Source organism: Suncus etruscus, chromosome 15 (genome assembly GCF_024139225.1).
Source record: "Suncus etruscus isolate mSunEtr1 chromosome 15, mSunEtr1.pri.cur, whole genome shotgun sequence".
NCBI lineage: Eukaryota > Metazoa > Chordata > Mammalia > Eulipotyphla > Soricidae > Suncus > Suncus etruscus.
The window spans coordinates 46,385,686-46,410,259 of NC_064862.1; the positions used below are offsets into that span (position 1 = coordinate 46,385,686).

At 48.8% G+C, this 24,574-nt stretch overlaps 2 protein-coding genes and 1 pseudogene across 2 annotated transcripts in view; 1 reads left to right on the forward strand and 2 right to left on the reverse strand.

The window, feature by feature from the left end:
• Positions 1–3,038: 3,038 nt before the first annotated feature.
• Positions 3,039–24,574, reverse strand: part of LOC126031397 (peptidyl-prolyl cis-trans isomerase A) — a 135,203-nt gene continuing 113,667 nt past the window's right edge. Inside the window, exon 6 of the transcript XR_007503291.1 lies at positions 3,039–3,052. The gene's annotated coding sequence lies outside the window, so the exon portion shown is untranslated. The remainder of the gene's footprint in view (positions 3,053–24,574) is intronic.
• Positions 10,998–16,347, reverse strand: RAMP3 (receptor activity modifying protein 3). Its single transcript, XM_049789682.1, is given in 4 exon segments — positions 10,998–11,126; positions 11,128–11,275; positions 11,813–11,945; positions 16,263–16,347. Coding segments are annotated over 4 exon segments (438 nt in total). The 5' UTR covers positions 16,312–16,347; the 3' UTR covers positions 10,998–11,018.
• LOC126031843 (uncharacterized) lies at positions 14,075–14,175 on the forward strand (annotated as a pseudogene).

The window sequence follows — 24,574 nt, forward strand, 5'->3', positions numbered from 1 at the left end:
TTAGTGCATGAGATTAAACTAGTGCTTCACCAATCTTGCATGTCTCCAATATCTAAAGGCATAAATTATGACCTAAAGTCACTAAAAGCTATAAATGGACAGATATGAAGAAAGAAGGGTGTGTGTAAAAAAAAAAAAAAGAAGGGTGTGTGTGTGTGTGTGTGTGTGTGTGTGTGTGTGTGTGTGTGTGTGTGAGGATCTTGACAACTTATTCCCCAAATTCATAAAAAAACAAAAACTACCTTTTTATTTTGGGGGGCCATGTCTGGCGGCGCTTAGGGGTTGCTCCTGGCTCTGAGCTCAGAAATCACGCCTGGCAGGCTCAAGGGACCATATGGGATGCCAGTGATCGAACCCGGGTTCATCTTGGGTCAGCCGCGTGCAAGGCAAACTTTCTACAACTGTGCTATCGCTCTGGCCCCACTACCTTGTTTTAAAGACTTCGAGGAATTAGTTGCCGAGAAAGAAGAGTTTCTGCATCCAGTCCCCAGCTTTAAATGGAATATCCAGCCCAAACATTTCTAGAAGATGATTTTAGGAGCAAAGATCTTTCACAAAGCCAGTTTTTTGTCCACTGTTTCCAAGCTTCCCCAGCCTGGGGCTTTTGAAGGCAAAGAAGAGTGTGTTACTAGGATGTTGTCAAGGAAAGCAGACCTTGAATTTGGTTGGTTTCTGTTCAGCTTTTTAGGGCCTTTTGTTCCTGCTGGAGCATCTGCACCCAGAGGGCACTCAGCCTTCTCTTTTAAACCTGGCTTCTCCCCCTCCTATCTAGTCTCTCTGTTCCTGGAAATCAGCTTCAAGGGGATCCAGTTTTGGAGTTATGGCTAAATCCTCCACCTAGAGCTCGGAGCTAGCAACCAGAGGCCCTTTTTGGATGAGTCTTGGTTTTATGCCTTCCCTAAGCTCACTGCCAGGAGTCCTCACCTACCTACCTGAAGCCCCGTGAGGCTCTCGCCTCTGCATGAAACTTGCAATTTTCTCTCTCCCTGGTAGCTCATTTTCCTCACCCCTTTCTTTGCTTCACTATTTGTCTTCTGAAATTCCTCTCAACAAAAACAGAAAATGCACCTGGGGGGCCCGGAGAGATAGCACAGCAGCGTTTGCCTTGCAAGCAACCGATCCCGGTGTCCCATATGGTCCCCCGTGCCTGCCAGGAGCTATTTCTGAGCAGACAGCCAGAAGTAACCCCTGAGCAATGCCGGATGTGGCCCAAAAACCAAAAAAAAAAAAAAAGAAAAAGAAAATGCACCTGGGGAACTGAGTAGCATTAAAAATAATAATAATAATAATAATAATAATAATAATAATGGAGGTAAGGCGTTTGCCTTCCATGCAGAAGAACGGTGGTTCAAATCCCAGCATCCCATATGGTCCCCCATGCTGGCGATTTCTGAGCGTAGAGCCAGGAGTAACCCCTGAGCACTGCAGGGTGTGACCCCCCAAAAAAACAAACAATAATAATAATAATAATAATAATGATGAATTTTGTCTCTGCAAAGAGTCTGACCTCCCCTCAGCCAGAACACCAGGCACCCCAAACATTTGGGAGGTAGAGCCTACGTCTTCTGTCATGCCAATGGAACACACCTTCGACGTAGCCACCAGCTATTTCTGTGGAGCTAGCAAAACCTGCGTTGCCTCAATGGAACTATTCTGAGTCCTGATCTCTGGGCATTTGGCCAACAAGGTAGTGGTGGGGGGGCAGATGGCCACCACTCTCCTGTGCCAGTAGCTCTTTACCTGCACTAGGTGGTTGCTGGAAACATCTTCCGTGCAGGGCAGGAAGAAGGGCATTCTGAGACAGATGCTCTTCTGACAGCACTGCAGACAGCATAAACAAAATGTAGGGGGTACAGTGAGGCTTTGAGGACTAGGAAGACCCCCCCAAAAGCATAGACAATTATCTCCAAGCTCCCAGATGCCTAGGAGACAGTATGTTGGGAGCAGAAGGTTGGTGCTGGAGGAAGGAGGAAGAGCTGGAAGGAGGCTGAGTGGATGCATCTGATTCGTGGATGCCCCTCCTCTGCCCCTCCCCAGAGCAATACTCAGGACACGGTTTCCGGCTGGTTTTGTTCCAGGAGCTGAAGGAGAAGGGCAGTCCCCAAAGGAAGGAGAGACCCAGAAGAGGCATTCCGCTCCAGATTCCTGAATTGGAAATGAGGTGGGAGCTCAACATGTCTTGCAGGTGGAGATAATCACCCTGAGAGAGAAAAAAGGACTCAAAGATTATACAGGGTGGTGCCGGAGGACCCACGCTTGGCTGCATCCAGAAAGGGTTTCAGCCCTGCCCTTACCTTTCCAGGACCCCAGCATGGCCCCATTCCTCTGTGACCTCCTGCCATGGAGGCCTGGGAAAGCCTGGGCTGGACACATGGAGGAGGGTATCCACTGTGAGCAGGTGCCAAGACCCAAATGCCAGCTCAGCTCCTCTCCAGGCTTCCCTGATGATCATCCAGCCTGACTAGAAGGAATCTGTTTGGGGGGACCCCATCACAGTCCTCCTGGACAAGCTGGGAGGTGGGCACAGGGCACAGAGAATGGGCTGGGAGTGGGCTGTTTTTCCTTATAAATGCAGATACTTAATATAATATATATAATATAAAGTTGCTGATATAAAACCAATATTCATGGGTCCGGAGAGATAGCACGGAGGCAAGGCATTTGCCTTGCATGCAGAAGGTCGGTGGTTCAAATACCAGCATCCCATATGGTCCCCCGAGCCTGCCAGGAGTGATTTCTGAGCATAGAGCCAGTAATAACCCCTGAGTGCTGCCAGGTGTGACCCAAAAACAAAAAACAAAAACAAAAACAAAAAAACAATATTCACTTTCTTCAGATAAAACACTTTGTACTTTTATAGGTCTATTCCTATTTTTCCATTTAAATTTTCTTACTTCTCTTCGCATTTACTAAATTGAGTGGACTGAGTACACCAGAGTAGCTCAAAGTGTGGCGTGAGTGATCCAGAGTGGTTTGGGGCGTGGACACCCTTATCTGCACTCTGGGACTTTCCAATGGGCAGACCAGGAAGACAGTTTGAGAACACAGGGACCTTTCCCAGGAAACAAAGGATTTCCTGGAAGCTACAATCCCTCCTACAAGTCCTGGGAGAAACCAACATGAGGTCAGAGAAGCTTCTAGATCCTCAGTGGGTAGAGGGGCAGGGGGCAGTGTGATCCTGAGCATGTGGTGAGATGTCAGCAGTATTAGGATCCCTACTAGTAACTTGGTGCTCAGGAAGTTGGTCTCAGCAATGCTGAGGGTCGGGGGGACCAAGCTGTACTCAGGATAGACCCAGGGCCTCCCGCCACCGGCTAGTGTCAGGAAATCAGGGCAGAGAGTAACCTGAATCTAGAAGGAAATGAAAAAGAGCCAGAAATGGTAAACAAGCATGTTACTATTTTGAAAAAGACTATTAATATGTTTGTTTTCTTCTTTTGTCTTGGAATTTATATGAATGACAATCATACCAATGTGCTGTTGAAACATGCAGATATGGTTTTTACAATCACAATTGGAGAAAAACAAGATGGAAGGGCTGACCTAGATTCAGGTCTTTATCGTAGTTGAACTGAATTGTTTCATACTGAAATTAATATGGTAGGATGGGTACAGGCCCAGCAGAAACCACTCAGGAAACAGCTCAGAAAATACACTTTAAAAAATCGTTTGTGGGGGCCGGGCGGTGGCGCTGGAGGTAAGGTGCCTGCCTTGCCTGCGCTAGCCTAGGACGGACCGCGGTTCGATCTCCCGGCATCCCATATGGTCCCCCAAGAAGCCAGGAGCAACTTCTGAGCGCATAGCCAGGAGTAACCCCTGAGCGTCACAGGGTGTGGCCCAAAAACCAAAAAAAAAAAAAAATCGTTTGTGGGGGCCAGAGAGATAGCATGGAGGTAGGACATTTGCCTTGTATGCAGAAGGACAGTGGTTCGAATCCCGGCATCCCATATGGTCCCCAAATCTGCCAGAGTGATTTCTGAGCATAGAGCCAGGAGTAACTCCTGAGCGCTGCCAGGTGTGGCCCAAAAACCAATCAAGCAATCAATAAAGTTTTGTTGTTGGGTTTTTTATTTGTTTTTGTTTTTTTTTTTTGGTTTTTGGGTCACACCCGGCAGTGCTCAGGGGTTACTCCTGGCTGTCTGCTCAGAAATAGCTCCTGGCAGGCACGGGGGACCATATGGGACACCGGGATTCGAGCCAACCACCTTTGGTCCTGGATCAGCTGCTTGCAAGGCAAACACCGCTGTGCTATCTCTCCAGGCCCAAAGTTTTTTTCCTTTTTTTTTTTTTAAAAAAAAAAGAGATTGAGAAAACAGAAAACAAACAAGGAGACAGGTGTCTGGCCATGAGAAGGGGAGCTGTGAAGAAGAAGCTCCAGGCCCCATGGGGTTACATGTATCCAGGTTGTGTCAGCCCCACAAGTCCTGCTCTGGACCCAGTACCCTGCCCAGAGTGCTCTGCTGTTCCTCCCGCTGTATCCTGGGGAGGAGAGTCCTCAGCCAAGACTGACCTTCCCCTGGAGTCCATACTGACACCGACACCTGTTTGGGAAAGTTCCACGTCTCAGGCAAAGATGAACATCCAGGCCACCCAGACTCTAAGCAAATTTATTTAGATTGATGTGAAGGAAGGATGTAGAACATCATGGCAGCCAACAGCCCAAGGAATTCGTGGCCTTGAAACCAGTTTTACAAAAAGTATTAAAAGTGCTTCTTTAAAGGCCAGGACACTACCCAGATGGGTACCAAGTCTGGCATCACTCACAAGTGCATATGGATGGCTGCTACTAGCTTCAGAAAGGGAAGCTTACTCCTAGCATGCCTAGCATACCTTTCCAGTAATGAACTGACATACCCATCATATTGGTTTTCTGTCTGATCAGTTTTATTTTTTTGCATCCAGAGATTTGTATTGTAATTTTTATTAATGCAGGCACTTAAGAACTATATATAATGTAATATTTTCTGATATAAAACCAATACTCTCTTTCTTTTCTTTTCATATTTTTTGGTTTTGGTTTTGGTTTTTGGTTATTGGGTCAAACCAGGCGGTACTCAGGGGTTACTCTTGGCTCTATGCTCAGGAATCACTCCTGGCAGACTCAGGGGACCAAATGGGATGCCAGGTATCGAGTCTGTCCTGGGTTTGCTGCATGCAAGGCAAAAGCCCTACCTCTGTGCTATCGCTCCAGCCTGTTTTTTTGTTTTGTTTTGTTTTGTTTTGTTTGGGGGAGTCACACCGGGCAGTGCTCAGAAGTTACTACTGACTCTGTACTCAGAAATCATCCCTGGCAGGCTCGGGGACCATATGGGATGCCGGGAATCAAACTGCCATCAGTCCTTCTGCATGCAAGGCAAATGCCCTACCTCCATGCCATCTCTCCAGCCCCTAGCACAGAATTTTGTAAAAAATAAAAAAAAATTTAAAGTATGACATGGAAGATGTGATAATTATCACACAAAGATTCAAAAAACACAAAATAAGATTTAAAATAAGATATTTTAGATGCAGGAGTTGAAAGTTTAGTTGTATAAATGAGAAGAGGAATATATTATATTGTGTTTAATTACTTGAATTTTTTTATTTGCATAGGTTAAAATCATATAGCAATGAGAGTAAAGTCCGTCAGAAAGAAGGAACAGATAGAGCTGACCTGTCTCATTTGTGGTGCTTAAAGATACACAGCAAGGGAGCAACAAGGGGCCAAAGGAACATAATGGGAAAACTGACTATATTGAGTTGGGGGGTAGCTTAGAAGGGAGGGGTCTTGAGACTTTTGAGAGGCCATACATTGGTGATGGGTGTGGTGTTAGAATTATGTGCATGAGAAGCCATTATTAATAAGTAGTGCTCTGGGCTAAAGAGATAGCCAGCGGTAGGAAATTTGCCTTGCACATGGCCAACCTGAGATGAACCTGGGTTCCATCCCCGGCATCCCATTTGGTCCCCCGAGCCTGCCAGGAGCAATTTCTGGGTGCAGAGCCAGAAGTAGCCCCTGAGCGCCAACGGGTGTGGCTCAAAAAAGAAATATATATATATATATATATATATATATATATATAAATATATATATATATATATAAAATTGAGATTCTGTGAGTTACAATACTATATATATATATATATATAGTATTGTAACTCACAGAATCTCAATTTTTTATTTTAATGTTTACCAGATGAAAAGTTTGTATAACAATCACTCATTACAAATTAAATTTTCTGGGGCCGGGCGGTGGCGCTAAAGGTAAGGTGCCTGCCTTGCCAGCGCTGCCTTGGACGGACCGCGGTTCGATCCCCCGGTGTCCCATATGGTCCCCCAAGCCAGGAGCAACTTCTGAGCGCATAGCCAGGAGTAACCCCTGAGCGTTACCGGGTGTGGCCCAAAAACCAAAAAAAAAAAAAAAAAAAAAACAAATTAAATTTTCTTGATTTATTTTCAGATAATTCCATTTGCTATTCCTTTAATTTTGGTTTTAGCAAGTAATGTGAAATTCATTTGCCATCTGCCTGCACAGGGACAGACTGGAGAGTAGGAGGGAACCTGGGGACTTTGGTGGAGAAATACTTTAGACCTGCTCCAACTCTGTTATGAACAACTTTGTAAACCATGGAGTCTTTTTTGTTTTTTTATGGGTCACACCCGGCAGTACTCAGGGGTCACTCTACACTCAGAAATCACTCCTGGCAGGCTCAGAGGACCATATGGGATGCCAGGATTTGAACCACCATCCTTCTGTATGCAAGGCAAATGCCCTATCTTCATGCTATCTCTCTGGCCCCAACCACAGAGTCTTTTTTTTTTTTTTTTTTTTTTTTGGTTTTTGGGTCACACCCGGCAGTGCTCAGGGGTTACTCCTGGCTGTCTGCTCAGAAATAGCTCCTGGCAGGCACGGGGGACCACATGGGACACCGGGATTTGAACCAACCACCTTTGGTCCTGGATCGGCTGCTTGCAAGGCAAATGCCGCTGTGCTATCTCTCCGGGCCCAACCATGGAGTCTTAATAAAAATTACAAGAAAAGTAAATAAAGCAAATAACTTTAAAATGCAGAAGAATTCCATTAGCTTCAACACCTTTCCAAACTCATCTACATTCCAGAATTCATTCCAGGAAATATCTACGCTTCCTCTTTCCCTGGAAATTCTGTTGATTCACCCCTCTGGAGCAGAAAGCAGAAACTGAAATCATGCACACACAAATGTGGTTCCCAAACATCAGCACCACCACTTCCTGACTCTGACACACAACTTCAAATCCCTACCTAACATGTCAACCAGGACCCTAATGTGAGGGGTGGTAAGAGATTTGAATAGCATCATAAAGACTAACAAGACCCAGTGAAGAAGACAGCCAGAAGCTGTGGACAGGCCTTCATCCATCTGTGCCTCAGTTTCCACAGTAGTATGTGAGAGGAAGCTGGTGTAAGATACAGCATTGGTGTATTCTTGGTGGTAGGATACAGCCTTGCAATATGTGGGGTCCTGAGTTTCATCTCCAGCAACAAAACTAAAAAGACTAATCCCAAACATCAACAGATAAAATCAGGGTTGTTCATCTTTACCCTATCACTATCCAGCATATGGCCATGAAGACCATCCTCAGTCAGGCTGATGTCCTGTCTCCTCATGAGTAAGACAGGGCTAAATCAGACTAAGTGTGAACTTTATCTGCTGGGGGATTGTGGGGAACACCAGATGTCGAGTGCATGTGTGGGTTTGTGCAAGGTTCTTGGAATGAAGACCGCTCGGGAAGGAAATGCTATTGTTAGGTACTGGAAGCCCAGGATCTATGCCTGTCTCCCAATGGACTTTGTCAGGAATCTTTTCATTTAGGGCTAGAGACTTGACAAGCTCCCTGCCTGCCCCAGCCTCATCCACAAGTCCTGTTCTCATTCCCTTCAGGTCCAAGGACTGCATCTCCTCTCTCTCTCTCCTCTCTCTCTTCTCTCTCCTCTCTCTCTCTCTCTCTCCTCTCTCTCTCCCCTCTCTCCCCTCTCTCTCCTCTCTCTCATCTCTCTCTCCTCTCTCCTCTCTCCTCTCTCTCTCTCTCTCTCTCTCTCTCTCTCTCTCTCTCTCTCTCTCTCTCTCTCTCTCCACCCCCCCAGAAAATGCACTCCACATAAATCCCAAAATTCACTCCAAATAAATGCAGGGTCATTGTAAGTCAAAGACAGTTCAGTGATAGAGCATTTGCCTTGCACAGGGCCAAACTGGGATCTACCCCGGGTTTGATCCCCACCATCTCATCCCATGTGGTCTCCTGAGCCTGCCAAGAGCGATTTTCAAGTACAAAACCAGAAGTAACCCCTGATCTGTCAGTGTGGCCCAAACACACACAACCCTTCCAAAAAAAAAAAAGTAGTGAGTAGGTTACTTGCCTTGCACACAACTGGCCCTGGTTCAATCCCTGGCATCATATATGGTCCCCCAAGCACCACCAGGAGTGATCCCTGAGCTCAGAGCCAGAAATAACCCCTGAGCATCACTCAATATGTCCCAAAAAGAAAAGCTTCAAGATGAGGCTGGATAGTACAAGTGGACATATCACTTGCCTTACATGTGGCTGACCTGTGTTCATTCAATCCCCAGCACCTCACTGAGTCCCCTAAACCCACCAGGAACAATGCCTGAGCACAGAGCCATGAGTCAACCTTGAGTGTACGCTCCATTCATCTACAGCTGGAGAGTAGTCTACAAGTGCCTGGATGGCATCAGGAGATGAAAGGCCCTTGGCCTGAGCTATTGGAGAGAGGTTGGTGGGGCTGGGGGGAAGAACGTGGCAGGTAGCTGGGACTTGGAGCTTTGGTCCAGTCTTGGGCACTACATTTGTGAGATGTTTTGGTATTGTTTTGGCTTGATTTGATTTTTTGGCAGCTCTCAGGCATTACTCCTGGCTCTGCACTCAGGAATCACTCCTAGCAGGCTCGGAGGACCCTATGGAGTCCCAGGGATCAAACTCAGGTTGTCAGCATGTAAGGTAGATACCCTCCCCACTGTGCTATTGCTTCAGCCCCCATTAAATTTTATTTTAAGTGAGTCTGCTACAGGGGCCGGAGACATAGCATGGAGGTAAGGCGTTTGCCTTTCATGCAGAAAGTTGGTGGTTCGAATCCCGACGTCCCATATGGTCCCCTGTGCCTGCCAGGGGTGATTACTGAGCATATGGCCAGGAGTAACCCCTGAGTGCTGCCAGGTGTGACCCAAAAAAAAAAAAAAAAAACAAAAAAAAAAAAAGTGAGTCTGCTACAGAGGCACAGGCATTGGTGGAGGGTTTGGAAATGGAGCATTGTATGCCTGAAAATCCAATTGACAGGACCAGAAATCATGGTATCTACATTTTAAATGTTGTTGTTGTTGTTATTGTTTTTGTACCACACCCGGTGGCTCTCAAGGTTATTCCTGGCTCTGCACTCAGGAATCACTCCTAGAAGTCTCAGGCGACCCTATGGGATGCCAGGGATCAAACCTGGGTCAGCCACATGCAAGGTAAATGTCTTCCCTGCTGTGCTAACTCTAGCCTCCAATAGTAGTAATAATTTTTTTTTTTGGTTTTTGGGTCACACCCGGCAGCGCTCAGGGGTTACTCCTGGCTCCACACTCAGAAATAACTCCTGGCAGGCTCAGGGGATCATACGGGATGCCGGGACTCGAACTAATGACCTTCTACATGAAAGGCAAATGCCTTACCTCCATGCTATCTCTCTGGCCCCAAGTAGTAATAATTTTTAAAAGAGTTCACCTTGGGGGCCCGGAGAGATAGCACAGCGGTGTTTGCCTTGCAAGCAGCCGATCCAGGACCAAAGGTGGTTGGTTCGAATCCCAGTGTCCCATATGGTCTCCCGTGCCTGCCAGGAGCTATTTCTGAGCAGACAGCCAGGAGTAATCCCTGAGCACCGCCGGGTGTGGCCTAAAAACCAAAAAAAAAAAAAAAAGTTCACCTTGGGCTGGAGAGATAACATGGAGGTAAGGCATTTGCCTTGCATGTAGAAGGTCAGTGGTTCGAATCCCAGCATCCCATACGGTCCCCCTGAGGCTGCCAGGAGCAATTTCTGAGCATAGAGCCAGGAGTAAACCCTGAGTGCTGCTGGGTGTGACCCAAAAAACAAACAAACAAACAAACAAACAAAAAGAGTTCACCTTGACCTCTTTGGACAACGATTTTCCTGTAAATGAAATCAATGATTTCATGGTACCTCCACTAATCACGGGGGAGAGGCCATTGATACAAACTAAATGTAGTATTCCAGTAACCTGTCTGCCTTAGATATAAAGCCAGAAGCAAAAAAGGTAAATGAATTCACAAACCCTGGGAGCTGGGCCAATAGCATAGCACCTGCCTTGCACACAGCCGACTAGGTTTGATCCCCGGCATATCATCTTGTCCCTGAGCACCACCAGGAGTTATTCCTGAGTACAGATCTAGTACTAAATCCTGAGACCCAAACCCACCCACCCCCTAAAAAATTGAAGAACAGACAAGACAGAAAGTGGCAGGTGTGAGGAAATCTTTACTCAGCAAACACAGACAGTGGAGCAACTGGCCCAGATCAGGAACGCCCGATAAAAATGTTCTGACCCACTACAGAACACAAGGGGAGCCCCAGCCCAGCCCAGCCCCGGTTAGGGCACAGATAGGCCATCGCAGGCCAGTCAGCATGTGGGCCCCCCCCCCCACCAGAACCTCTGGGTCTCTAACTTCTGCTGAGGTCTCACTGTCTCTGCCCAGGAGACTCCAGGGCTGGAGCACAGCAGGGACCCCCAACTCCACAATCATACTCCTGCCCTCAGCTGCAGTCCCTGGAGAGGTGAAGAGCAGGTACCAGATCAGGGAAAGGCCTAAGGGCCTCACAGTCCCCTGACATACCAGCTCCCTCTCTGCATGGATCTGGGCCACAATCACTGAAAGTGTGAAGAGTGGAGAGGGTATCGTAGTGTACTGCCCAGGATGTAGAGAAGGGGGCAGGCAGCACCCAGAGCTGCCCCAGGGCTGGGCTGTTTCTCAGAACTCCAGGCAGGACTCAGGACTGTGGGTCAGAGTGTTTACTGCGCCACATCACTAGGCCAGCCATGGCCACGGTCAGCAGGACAGGCAGGGCAATAAGGGGGACCAGCACTTCGTCCGGGGGGGTCCTCCCACTGGGTCCTGTCCAAGGAGCAATTGGAGAAGAAACGTTGGTGCATGCTGCTGAGAAAACTCTGGGCCAACGGGTTGGGCCAATGGCAGCCCACCAGGTTAGCCTCGACCTCGCTGCAGTTGGTGAAGCGGTCGTAGTACCTGCGAGGAACACAGGGGCAATGCCCATCCAGCAGGGGACATACAGCTTCTGCTGTCTCCACTGCTGCAGGCATATGTCACAACTGGGCTCCCTTCCCTACACACACCCATCACAGAGCTTAATTCCCTTCCCCTGTCTCCGTATATCCTGGCACTGTAGCTCCAGGAAAGCATCATATTAGGCCAGGGTGAGGAAGGACTGAGTCTCCTCATGGATGGGCCACAGAGAGAAAAGTGACTACTAGGAGCCAGTGACTGTGTTCTGGAGCTTCTCAAGATGGGAAGGGGCTTCTGAGGAACTAGCACCTCCCTCCTGACCATGGACTCTGCCTGCAAATACCAACAAACCCCAACCCTGTTTCCTACTCCAGCACATCAGGAAGGAGGGGGTGGGGACTGGCAGAGAAATGATGGTGCCCAGGGCAGTAATGGGGCCAGACTGGGACATGGGATGCAGGCGTAAAGTGCAGGGACCTGGAAGAGACCCTGGGTGTGGGGACACAGCAGGACCCTGGAATACAGGTGAGGGGGACTCACACGATGAACTCAGCCAGGTCACACCACTTCTTCACTTCCACTTTGTGCATTCTGGCAGCAAAAGCATCCCCGCAGCGAGTCAGCAAGTCCAGCATGCGGGGCTCATCACAGCCCCCTGTGAGGACGCAGCCACCTGCAGGGTACAGTGGAATAATACTTCACAGCTCTCAGAAAGGATGAGATCTTACCACTTGCTGCAATATGGAGGGAAATGGGTGTCGTTGTCTCTGATAAATCAAAGGAGGACAGGTCCCAGAGGGACTTGCTCAGCTGTGGATACAAAGAAACAAAACTAGCCCATCTCCAATGAAGACAAACCTTGACCTCGACACAAAACTAAACTCATCAGGTAGAAGAAGCATGTGTGGGGAAGAGGTGGTTGTTAGGTTACACTTTATTTTTTGTTTGTTTGTTTGTTTGTTTTTCGGGCCATACCCGTTTGATGCTCAGGGGTTACTCCTGGCTAAGCGCTCAGAAATTGCCCCTGGCTAGGGGGGACCATATGGGACACTAGCGCTTGCAAGGCAGACACCTTACCTCTAGCACTACCTTGCAGGCCCCGGTTACACTTTATTTTACCTAAAACAAAGATCATCCCTGATTTCGTTGTATCTGTTTGTTTACAACTTGGTTTCACCCAAAATGAAGGTTGTTTTATATATAAACTGGGGTGGAACAGGCTCAGAATAGCCTAAGCTATCTACCCTTACTGTGTCCTTACTGCTCCACCTGGGGGTGGTCTCTATACTCAATAAAAACAGTTCTGGCAGGTAGCTTGTTTGAGATATGAGAAGATTGCCAGACTATACATGTTTTACTTTCAGCCTGGTTTGGATTATTTCATGCAAGACCTTGATTTAGAATTGTTTGCCGGGGTTTGGAGATACAGCACATGGGGTGATTTTATAGGCGGCCACTAAGGGGCCTGGCCATGGTAGAGGGTCTCACCCTGATGTAGGTGCAGTAACAGAGCTGTCAAAGTTAGCATTATTCAGACCATGTTCCCTAAACTACAACTGGAAAGTTGTTTCTGTTTGTTTTTGTTTTGAGCCATACCCAGTGATCAGAAATCACTCCTGGCTGGAGTGATAGCACAGCAGTAGGGCATTTGTCTTGCATATGGGTTCTATCCTCGACATCCTATATGGTCCCCCCAAATTGCCAGGAGTGATTTCTGAGCACATAGCCAGGAGTAACCTAAGCATAGCTGGATATGGTGGAAGGAAGGAAGGAAGGAAGGAAGGAAGGAAGGAAGGAAGGAAGGAAGGAAGGAAGGAAGGAAGGAAGGAAGGAAGGAAGGAAGGGAGGGAGGGAGGGAGGGAGGGAGGGAGGGAGGGAGGAGGGAGGGAGGGAGGGAAGGAGAGAGGGAGGGAGTGAAGGAGGGAGGGAGGGAGAGAGAGAGAAGGAAAGAAAGAAAGAAAGAAAGAAAGAAAGAAAGAAAGAAAGAAAGAAAGAAAGAAAGAAAGAAAGAAAGAAAGAAAGAAAGAAAGAAAGAAAGAAAGAAAGAAAGAAAGAAAGAGAAAGAAAGAAGAAAGAAAGAAAGAAAGAAAGAAAGAAAAAGAAAGAAGAAGAAAAGAAAGAAAGGAAAGGGGAAAGGGAAAGGGAAGGGAGGGAAGGAGGGAAAGAGGGAAGGGAGGAAGGAGGGAGGGAAGGGAGGGAAGGGAGGAAGGAAGGAAGGAAGGAAGGGAGGGAGAAGGAAGGAAGGAAGGGAGGGAGGGAGGGAGGGAGGAAGGAAGGAAGGAAGGAAGGAAGGAAGGAAGGAAGGAAGGAAGGAAGGAAGGAAGGAAGGAAGGAAGGAAGGAAGGAAGGAAGGAAGGAAGGAAGGAAGGAAGAAGAATGAATCCTGGCAGGTTCAGGGAACCATATGGAATGCCAGAGATCAAACCCGGGTCAGCGCATGCAAGGCAAATACCCTTCCTGCTGTATATCATTCCAACCTAAAGCTGGAAAGTTTTTGAAAGATCTCTAAGACAGTATTTCATCCTGCTCCTCCTTTCATCTCTCTGTAACCCCCTCTCTGTTTTCTCCCCTCCTCCAGGATCTGCAGGTCCAGCTCCCTAGGTCAGATGAGCTGTGTGTGAAGTGCTAAGAAAAAACAAGGCAGACACTGTGGGGCACCCACCAGGCAGACCAGCAAAGATGCCCTCACTCTGGCACAATTACCCATATACTCCGCACTAAGGAGAGTACAGGAAAAACTGACAACCCCACCCAGCATTGTAACAACTGGGTAAGAAATGAGCTTCCCAACCAACCCCAGATGTGCTTGCTTTGGCAGCACTAAATTGAAACAATACAGAGAAAATTAGCATGGCCACTGCGCAAGAATGACACCCAACCAACCCTAGATAGTGCTCACCTACCAGCAGCAAAGCACTCAGGAATTACAGCCACAAAGGGAACCTTTGCAGCTCGTCTCATCTGGAAAAAAGGATAGCTCAGGCCTGTATCTCTTCTGTCCAGGAGCCCTGGCACTTTGGAGGTGGAGGATATTTCTGAGAACAAGCCTTTCCAGGGCCAGTCATAGGAGTGACATGGAGGAAGCCTCATCCTCACTTGGTGAAAATGAGCAGCCATGACAGCCCAGAATGAGCAGCTGACTGTAGGAACCAGACTTCTGCGAGGATCTGTCTATGTATGATGCTGTCTAGACAATTGCCCTGCCTCTGCTCCCTGTCCTCAAAAGCAAGGTACACTCAGCTGATCACAGCATCCTCCCCATTGGGTACTTGCAGCTGAGCCCACTTAAGGACATGCAGTTTCTGTCGAGCTGTGACTCAGCAGTGGGACCTGTTCCTCAGGCCCGAAAAACGCTGTGGTGGTCCTGAGTCCACACAGAGCTGCAGTCTCCCCCAGTACCGAAGACATGGAATGTATGTCAGACTCAGGAGGACTTTCCTTTGGCCCTTCCCAAAGGTGAGGCCCTTCCCTCCACAAGTCCACACCCAGCACAGTTCTGAGTCTGGACTGAGCTGGATCCAACCTACTCTCACAACAGCTCTCACATGTGAATAGAGAAACTGAGGCATAGGGTCATGGAACACTTTGGAATTGAGACAGCTGCAAAGGAAGATACCTTTTCCCTCCTCCCAAGCCAGGGCCCAGAAAGGTTTCCAGGCCAGAGCACTGGGTTAGAGGTGGGGCCCAATGTCAGCAGCTCCAGGGTCTGCCTTCATCTGTAGTTGCCTCCAAGACTGATGAAGCGCCAAGTCAGGCTACCCCAAATCAAACTGGCCTGTGCTTTGAGCAGCATTTACATCCCCTGCACCACCACATCACTCCCCTGAGGGACTGGCCTGACCTGCAAAGGAAGATACTGGGCGCAGACAAGACTAGACACCACCTACATTGGAGCACAAGCCCTGAGTTGTGCTCGGCTCTTCTGGAGACCTCGTGGGCCTGTCTCTGCTGCCCCCAGGGAGACCTGTCCAAGGATCCATCTGCTCCACTGATATACCTCGGTTGCACCAATGCTCAATGAGTGCTGGAAGCCAGACCTGTTGGGGAGGTGCCCTGGATTTCACGGCACTGCCCATCCCTGCTCAACTCCATGGCCAGTTCCCAATCCCAGCAAACAGGCCCTATTGAGCATCTGTCTCATCTGTGTCGGGGAAGTCAGACACCCAGGGGCTCAATGACAGGGTTGCTGTGACAAGCCCAAAGCCCCAGAACCCACACTCACCTGCTACCTCTTCCAGAATGGTCAGCACCCTCTGAGAGCCTCCCTCGCTCAATTTCTCCCGCAAATATTCGTACCCTTTCCCCTTATCCAACAACCCAGGAGTGAGTTTTTTTTTTGTTTTTGCTTTTTGTTTTTGTTTTTCAGAAAAGCTTAAATGCATCCATTCTCACTGTTGAGCAGTTTCCTTCCATGGGATCCGAGGATCCCTTTATCCCATGGGTTTGAGGATAGAGGCTCAGAGAGCTGCCTTGTCCCCTACTCCCATCAGATGCCTGTGGGACACATACATGTACATACGGACACACATGAACATGGGTAAAACATGTACACATAGAACACGTGCATACACACACGAATGAGCATAAGCTGAAGGCCAAAGCATCCAGAAAGGACCATCCCCAGTAGATCCTAACCCGGCTTAGCACCGCAGGGCGCCCTGCTTGGGGGCCGTCATAAAACCCAGGGCATCCAGGGAAGAAGCAGGACTGGTGCATCTTTTTTGGGACACCTATGCCATCTGTGTGACACCCTCGGCACCCATGATAGAGCGTCACCTGCGCGCCAAGACCGAGCTGGAATGCGCAGGGACGATCCGTACCCACTCCCCAAAGTTTGGGAGACTCGGCGCCTTCTTCCCCACCAGGTATGTCCCGCGGGATCCAGCAGGGAGAGAGTGGGAGCCGGCGAGGACACTACGGGAGTTCCAACTCGCAGGAGGCACAGCCAGTGGCAAGGCTGGGACCACTAGTCCCCGGGACCATAACTTACCGCAGAGTAGCAATAGCAGCAGCGCGCGCCCGGGCGCTCGCGTCCCCATGGCTAGCGGCTGTCGCGCGGCGGTTCCGAGGGCACACGACTGAGCGCCCAGAGTCCAGGGAAGTGCCCGAGACTGAGGTGGCTCCGCGGAAAGACCACCCCTAGAACACGCCTTTCCGGAGCCCCGGAGCCCACGGCGCCTCCCCATGACTCCTTCCACCCGGGGGACCAAGCCGCAGGATGAGCGCCCGCAGGATGCGCGCAGCCCCCAGATGCCGCTTCCTGCGCGGTCACTGGCAGGCCTTCCCTGCTTGCCCTCCCGCAGCCACAGTTCCCCAGAGTGGAGCCTCAGGACGTGGAGTCGACTGCAGAGACCGGTCCTGAACGACCCCCTCCAGGATGTGTCCCCGCAGATACTGGGCTCCTGTCCCGGGTGCGCTCGGTTCCTCTGACGCCCAGTGGCCCGGGAGTCCCAGTGTCCTTTGATGTACTGGATGTACCTGGCAAGGTAGCCCCAGATAGGTACCTCTCTACCTCGCGGGGCCCTCGGCCTGTGTGGCAAAGCGCACTTCACCCTTAGTCTTAGAAAGCGGCCCTTCAACCCTTTGGACCAAAAGATAAAGGGACTCATCACCACACAGTGAGCTCGAGCCCTCTGGACACCCCCGTTTTCTCTGAGGACCCAGAGAGCCAAACAGGCGTCGTCGAAGCCATGGGCTTGCTATAAATCCCCACCACAGCATATGATCCTCTGAGCTCTGCCAGGAGTAATTACTGAGCTCAGAGCCTGTAGTAAGTCCTGCATATCTCCAGGTGTGGCCCAAACCATTCCCCCAACAAATTCAAAAGCCACCAGAACCAAACAAACAAACTTCCCAGAGAATGAACTGAATTTCCAGGTGTACCAATCTCAGTCCCAGTCCCTGTAGGGAAGGAGGGAACCTAGCAGAGCTCTACCACCTCTAACTTCCCTCTGGCCCTAATGGACACAGTCCTGAGTCCCCAGAATGGCCTCCTCTGCCCTCCAGCACTCACAGTTCACCATGCTCTATACAGATGGTCTGGGAGCTGAGATGTGGGGGCTAGACCAGAGATGAAGCTATGTGAGTGATGCTCTCAGCCAGATACCAACAGTTCAGATAGCAGCAGGGGGTTCCTGCATGGCAAAGCTGCTCAATTCTGAGGGCAGGATAGTACTCGGGCCCCGTGGCCTACTGAAGTCTAGTGGTGAGGGGGGACCCAGGGGCTGGGCACTGACCCAGCCTTCTGTACTAAAGTGTTCTTCCCAATCAGAGTCGAATTATCCCAAAGAACGATCCTGATCCAGACTCACCAACCAACTCAGTTTGTCCACATACTAATGTCTACTCCACCATCAATGCCTTAGACTCGGGCCCAATCCAGGCCTGCAGCTCTACTCTGGTTTCAGACTCACAGGCTCAGCTCTGGACCGGCTTTATGCATAGCCCAGGAAACCCCACTCTGTCCAGTAAAACTAGACAAAGCCACCTCCCTCCCTTGCTCGAGGGTGGAAGTGGAAGGCCAAAGCAGGGAGCCTGTGAGCATGGGGAGACCGTGGTGGAGATGATCCAGGGGAAAGGATAGAGAGATGGTGGAGGTGGATGAAAGTGGAGGCTATGGAGGTGGGGATGAAGATGGTAGACATGATAGAGAAGTTGATGGAGGTGAAGAAGAGGGAGGTGATAAGGAGATGATAGACAAGTTGATGGAGGTGATAAAAGATAATGGAGGTGAATAAGGAGGAGGCAGTGGTAGAGGAAGGTGGGATGACAGCGGTATAGATGATGGAAGTGGAAGTGAAGATGCGAAGATCTCATCTCTCTAAGTCTGGTCACTCCCCACAACTCAGGACTCAGAGCACAGGCTAAGTGTAGAGCAAATGTGACCCTGGGATTCCAATCTCTAGCAGTGATACCTCACCTACACCAGAGGTAGTGACACAGATGCACTCACTGGGCTCTTCAGCCCAGCAGAGGCTCCAAGGTCCCACAGTCCTCTGGGTCCCGACATCCAGTTCTTCTCCTGAGACCCCAGAGAGGAGCTGTTGTAAGCCCAGCACCAGCCCCCTCAGTAGCTGAACAGAAAATCCTCATCCTTGCTCTCTCATCACTGCTTGCAGGAAGGGAGGAGTCCCTTGGCAGCACCTGGCCCTGCCCTGTTTCCCTAGCCAGTCCCCATGCTCAAAGAACTGCCCAGCATGGCAGATCAGCCTTTGCTCTGTCTTCATGCTTAGCACTGGGGCAAGTTGGCCAGTTCTGGATTGCCCAGAAGCCTGGAGGGACCTGTGCACGTGTTTATGGCTCCCCCTGCTGACACACACAGAAAATTACCGTTAGTCACCCTCCCCTGCTGGGAACAACTGGGTTTAGTGATGCAGCCAAAGGTCTCCAAGGTGAGAGAGGTGAGACTCCCCACAGCCCAAGAAAAGTCTCTGACACTCAGCTGTTTCCCAAGAATACCAGAACACACAATCTGTGGGAGATGACTATCATTGTCCTCAAATATACATGTCATCAAATGTGCTCTCTATTGTGACTTCACCCCAGATTTACGTGTAACTACCTACAAGACCCGCCCATTCCTGGGAGGGGTCTTGGGGAGCGGATATACTTGTAACTTTACCTGCAAGACCCAGCCCATTCCTGGGAAGGGTCTTGGGAAGGTTAGATAAGACCTCTGACCCAAGGGATTAGGGTCTTTGCCAGCATGGAGAGGTCAGAGGAGACATGGCTGGAAAAACTAAGTCGCAGGGCAAGCTAAGGACAGCATGCAAAATGGTTAAGATTGATCACACATGTGGTGGATAGGGTATGAATAAAGCTGATACTTCTTTTTTTTTTTTTTTTTTTTGGTTTTTGGGCCACACCAAGTAACGCTCAGGGGTTACTCCTGGGCTATGTGCTCAGAAGTTGCTCCTGGCTTGGGGGACCATATGGGACACCGGGGGATCGAACCGCGGTCCGTCCAAGGCTAGCGCAGGCAAGGCAGGCACCTTACCTTTAGCGCCACCACCCGGCCCCAAGCTGATACTTCTTGAAGCCTGCTTGTGAGTGAGATTTCTACCCGCCGCTCTCATGAACCTCCAGACTCGCCGGCTGAAGGGGGTTGCAGAGCCACGTGGCCTGGGATGGCAGAGAAAGGTCTCTCCATCCATCCAGCTCCATCCAGCTCCATCATAAGGGCAGTAACCCTACACTCTATAAATGAGATAACTCCAGAGCATTCAGTACACTAGTTCAAATGTTGTAGTATTGCCATCACTTATCCCACACTGATACTCTATCCCCAATGTGGGCATCCCTTCCCCCAACTTCCTGTTTATCCCACCTAGATGGTCAGAACTGCACACACTTGGGATAAACGGGGGTGTCTTGAATAATAGAGTTTGGCTGGGGGAAGGGAGACAGAGAGGGGTAGAGCCAGTGGAAGAGCAGACAAGAAGCTGCTTTAAAAAACTTAGCATACGGGGCCGGGCGGTGGCGCTGGAGGTAAGGTGCCTGCCTTGCCTGCTCTAGCCTCGGACGGACCGCGGTTCGATCCCCCGGCGTCCCATATGGTCCCCCAAGCCAGGAGCGACTTCTGAGCGCATAGCCAGGAGTAACCCCTGAGCGTCACCGGGTGTGGCCCAAAAACCAAAAAAAAAAAAAAAACAAAACAAAAAAAACTTAGCATACGGGCCAGTGAGGTGGAGCTAGAGGTAAGGTGTCTGCCTTGCAAGCGCTAGTGTCCCATATGGTTCCCCCAAGCCAGGGGCAATTTCTGAGCGCTTAGCCTGGAGTAACCCCTGAGCATCAAACGGGTGTGGCCGGAAAAACAAAAAACAAAACAAAAAAAAAAACTTAGCATAGGGGACAAAGAGATAGCACAATGGTAGGGCGTTTGCCTTGTACACCCTGACCCAGGATAGATGGTGATTCAAATCCCACCATCCCATATGGTCCCCTGTGCCTACCAGGAGTGATTTTTGAGAGCGCAGAACCAGGAGTAACCCCTGAGCACCTAAGTAACACCCTAAACTTAAAAAAGCTTAGCATAGGGGCTGGAGAGATAGCATGGAGGTAAGGTGTTTGCCTTGCATGCAGAAGGACAGTGGTTCGAATCCCGGCATCCCATATGGTCCCCGGAGCCTGCCAGAACAATTTCTGAGCATAGAGCCAGGAGTAACCTCTGATCGCAGCCAGGCAACCCGAAAACAAAACAAAAAAGGCTTAGCATAGAATCCAAGTGGAGAAATGCACATGGTGGTTAGGGCTAGTTGACTCCTGAAACTTCATCTGACTGCTTGTGAATTTCTATGCGATTATCCTGTGCCTTCAGACCTTGCCCACATAGGGACTACAGGTGTTCAGATGCTGTGCTGAGAAAGGCCTCACCGAAACACTAGGACTCAATTTTTTTATCCTTTTTTTTTGGGGGGGGACACACCCAGCAGCGCTCAGGGTTTACTCCTGGCTCTATGCTCAGAAACCGCCTCGGGAACCATATGGGATGCCGGGATTCGAACCACCGACCTTCTGCATGCAAGGCAAACACCTTATCTCCATGCTATCTCTCCGGCCCCAATATTACAACACACCAACTCCCCTTTCTTCCTTTCCCTTCCCCAGACACCCCCATTCACCTCTGTCCCCGTGTGTTTCAGACTAATTCCCTCCATGTGCATCCATGTTAAAACGGGTATTAGAGGGTCTGGAGTGACAGAACAGCAGGGGAGGCATTTGCCTTTCACATAGCCGACCCAGGTTTAATCCCTGGTATCCCTGAGCCTGCCAGGAATGTAATTCCTGGCTGCAGATCCAGAAGTAACCCCTGAGTGCCATGGATTGTAGGCCAAAAAAAGAGCTCCTGCATAGTGAAAGAAGCTCAAACTATGGGGCCGGGCGGTGGCGCTAAAGGTAAGGTGCCTGCCTTGCCTGCGCTAGCCTTGGACGGACCGCGGTTCGATCCCCCGGTGTCCCATATGGTCCCCCAAGCCAGGAGCAACTTCTGAGCACATAGCCAGGAGTAACCCCTGAGCGTTACTTGGTGTGGCCCAAAAACCAAAAAAAAAAAAAAAAAAGAAGCTCAAACTACAATAAAGTCACCCTGCACACAAATCCATCAGACAAAAGACTGATGTCCAGGAGCCAGAAAGCACTCACAAAGCTCAGACACAACAACCCAAAGACCAACAAATGGGGTGAGCAGACGCATTCCCAAGAAAGACCTAGGGATGGTCAAAAGGACCATGAATACATGCTCAGCAGCACTCACTATTGGTGAGATGCTAGTCAAAGCAATAATGAGGGACAGTATTTCACAGTGAGAAGGACATTGGCCTTACGTTCGGCCATTCCAGATTCAATTCTCAGCATCCCATAGGGTCTCATGAGCACCGCCAGGGGTGACCCCTTAGCATCACTGGGTATAGCACAAAAAGTTAAATAAATAAATAAAATCACAAAGCAGGCAATAAAGTAGGATGATACAACTCATATAAGGATGAAAACTAGTTAATGAAGGAAGATTTAGCAATAGAAACAGTTTTTTCTGTCTTTTTTGTTTTGGTTTGGTTTGATTTGGTTTGTTTTGGGGGGGTTTTGTTTGTTTTTTGGTTTTTGGGTTTTTTTGTGGGTTTTTTTGTTTTGTTTTGGTTTGGTTTTTGTGTCACACCCGGCAGCGTTCAGGGGTTACTCCTGGCTCTGCACTCAGAAATCATCCTGTAAGGCTCGAGGGATCATATGGGATGCAGGGATTCGAAGCACCATCCTTCTGCATACAAGGCAAAAGCCCTACTCCATGCTATCTCTCCGGCCCAGTTTTTTCCTGTCTTGATGCAGACAAGATTCTGCCATGTAGTGTTATTATAAACTAATATGTCTCCTTTGATCAGGGTAGCAAATGGGAAATGAGAGACCAGGACCCTCAGCACAGGGCCTCTCTCCAATGTCCTGTGTCATTGCCTCCCTCAAAAACGCCTCTCAGCTCTCCAGGCTGCCACAAGGGGGAGGGCGAGAGTTCCGAGTAGGCTCCTCCTAGACAGATGGGAGGAACCAAGGCATTGGAACTGGAGGACTGGCTCTAGGGCAGGGGTCTCAAACTCGAGGCCCACAGGCCATTTTCGGCCCTCCGTACATTTTGTGGCCTGCGGCCGGCCTTCAAATATCGCAGTATTCGCGATTATTCGCTTACCGAATAATCGCAATAAAAATCGCATTAGTAAGAAAAAATCGCATTAAACATTCACATACTCCGAACAGTTCCATCCGGGTTATGCAAATGTTTAATGCGATTTTTGCGATTTTTTTTCTTACTAATGCGATTTTTATTGCGAATACTAGGTAAGCGAATAATCGCGAATACTTTGCACCTAGCGCAGATGTCATTTCCGCTGTTCCTGCCCACTGTCCCTTGCATTCTCAGAGACCTAAAGGAGAGAAGTTTATTACAGAATTAGATTTTGTCATACCTTCATCATGACTTCATCAAAGCCTGCAGTGAAGAGAAAGATTGATGACACGCACAATTTCAGGAAAAGTGAGAGACACAGTATTTCTTTGTTGAGAACAGGGGCATCCCCACATGTCTTATTTACTCAGAGAAAGTTGCAGTGCACAAGGAATACAACTTGAAACGCTATTATTCAACTAAACATGCTGAGGAATGTGCAAAATATCAAGAAAATGAGAGAGTTAAGCAGGTTGCCAGTCTTTTTTTTTTTTTTTTTTTTTTTTTTTTTTTTGGTTTTTGGGCCACACCCGTTTGACGCTCAGGGGTTACTCCTGGCTATGTGCTCAGAAATCGCCCCTGGCTTGGGGGGACCATATGGGACGCCGGGGGATCGAACCGAGGTCCTTCCTTGGCTAGCGCTTGCAAGGCAGACACCTTACCTCCAGCGCCACCTACCCGGCCCCGGCCAGTCTTAAAGCATGTCTAATGAGGCAACAAGATTTCTTCAAGAAAGCAACCAAAGAGAATGTTGCATCAGTCCAAGCTAGTTACAAGGTTAGTAAGATGATTTCTAAGGCAGGGAAACCATTAACAGAAGAAGAGTTTGTTAAAAAATGCATGTTACAAAAATAAAATAAAATAAATGCATGTTACAGGCTGCAATATTATCTGTCTGGAAAAGAAAGGTCAGTTTAGCAAAATCAGCCTTTCTGCCAACACTGTGGCAGAGCGCATTTCTGACATGTCAAGTGACATTTATCATCAACTGTGTGAGAAAGCCAAATGTTTTGATGCATACTCAGTTGCTCTTGACGAGGGCACAGATATAACAGACATTGTGCAGCTCACAATTTATGTCCGTGGTGTTGATTGCAATTTTGAATTGACAGAGGAGCTGCTTACAATAATTCCAATGCATGGCCAGACCACCACTAATGAGATATTTCGGCATCTGTGTGACGCCATTGAGAATGAAGGTTTGCCATGGAAGAGGTTTGTTGGAATAATAACCAATGGAGTGCCATCGATGACAGAAAGGAAAAATGGACTGGTGGCACTTGTTCAAAAAAACTTGAGGAGAGTGTAGAGAAGGCCATTGCTCTTCACTGCATTATCCATCAGCAGGCCCTTTGCAGTAAATGCCTGCCGTGTGACAATGTGATGTCTGTTGTTGTGAAATGCATCAACCAAATCAGATTCAGGGGCTTAAAGCACAGGAGATTCCGTGCTTTTTTAGAGGAAATGGAGTCAGAATATGGAGATGTGCTCTATTTCACTGAGGTACGTTGGCTCAGCAGGGGAAATGTCCTGAAAAGATTTTTTTGAGTTGAGAGTAGAAGTGAAAGCCTTCATGGAGAAGGATGGGAATGCTGTTTATGAGTTGAGTGATCAAAAATGGCTCATGGACTTAGCTTTTCTTGTTGACATCACACATAAGCTGAATGTATTAAACAAGATGTTACAAGGCCTGGGGGAGCTTATCAGTGCTACCTATGACAATGTGAGAGCATTCTCCACAAAACTAGTGTTATGGAAATCCCAGCTCTCTCAGACAAACCTTTGCCATTTCCCAGCATGCAAGAAACTTGTGGATGCAGGCATACCATTCAGTGGTGAGAATATGTTGATGCTATTTTTAAGCTAGAGAAGGAATTTGATCACAGATTTGCAGATTTCAAAAAGCACAGAGCCACTTTCCAAACTTTTGTGGACCCCTTTTCCTTTGATGTGCAAGATGCTCCTCCTGTGCTTCAAATGGAGCTCATTGACCTGCAATGCAACTCTGATCTCAAAGCCAAATTCAGGGAGATTAGTGGAAAAGCAGACATGCATGGACAATTTTTGTTTTGTTTTGTTTTTGGGCCACACCCAGC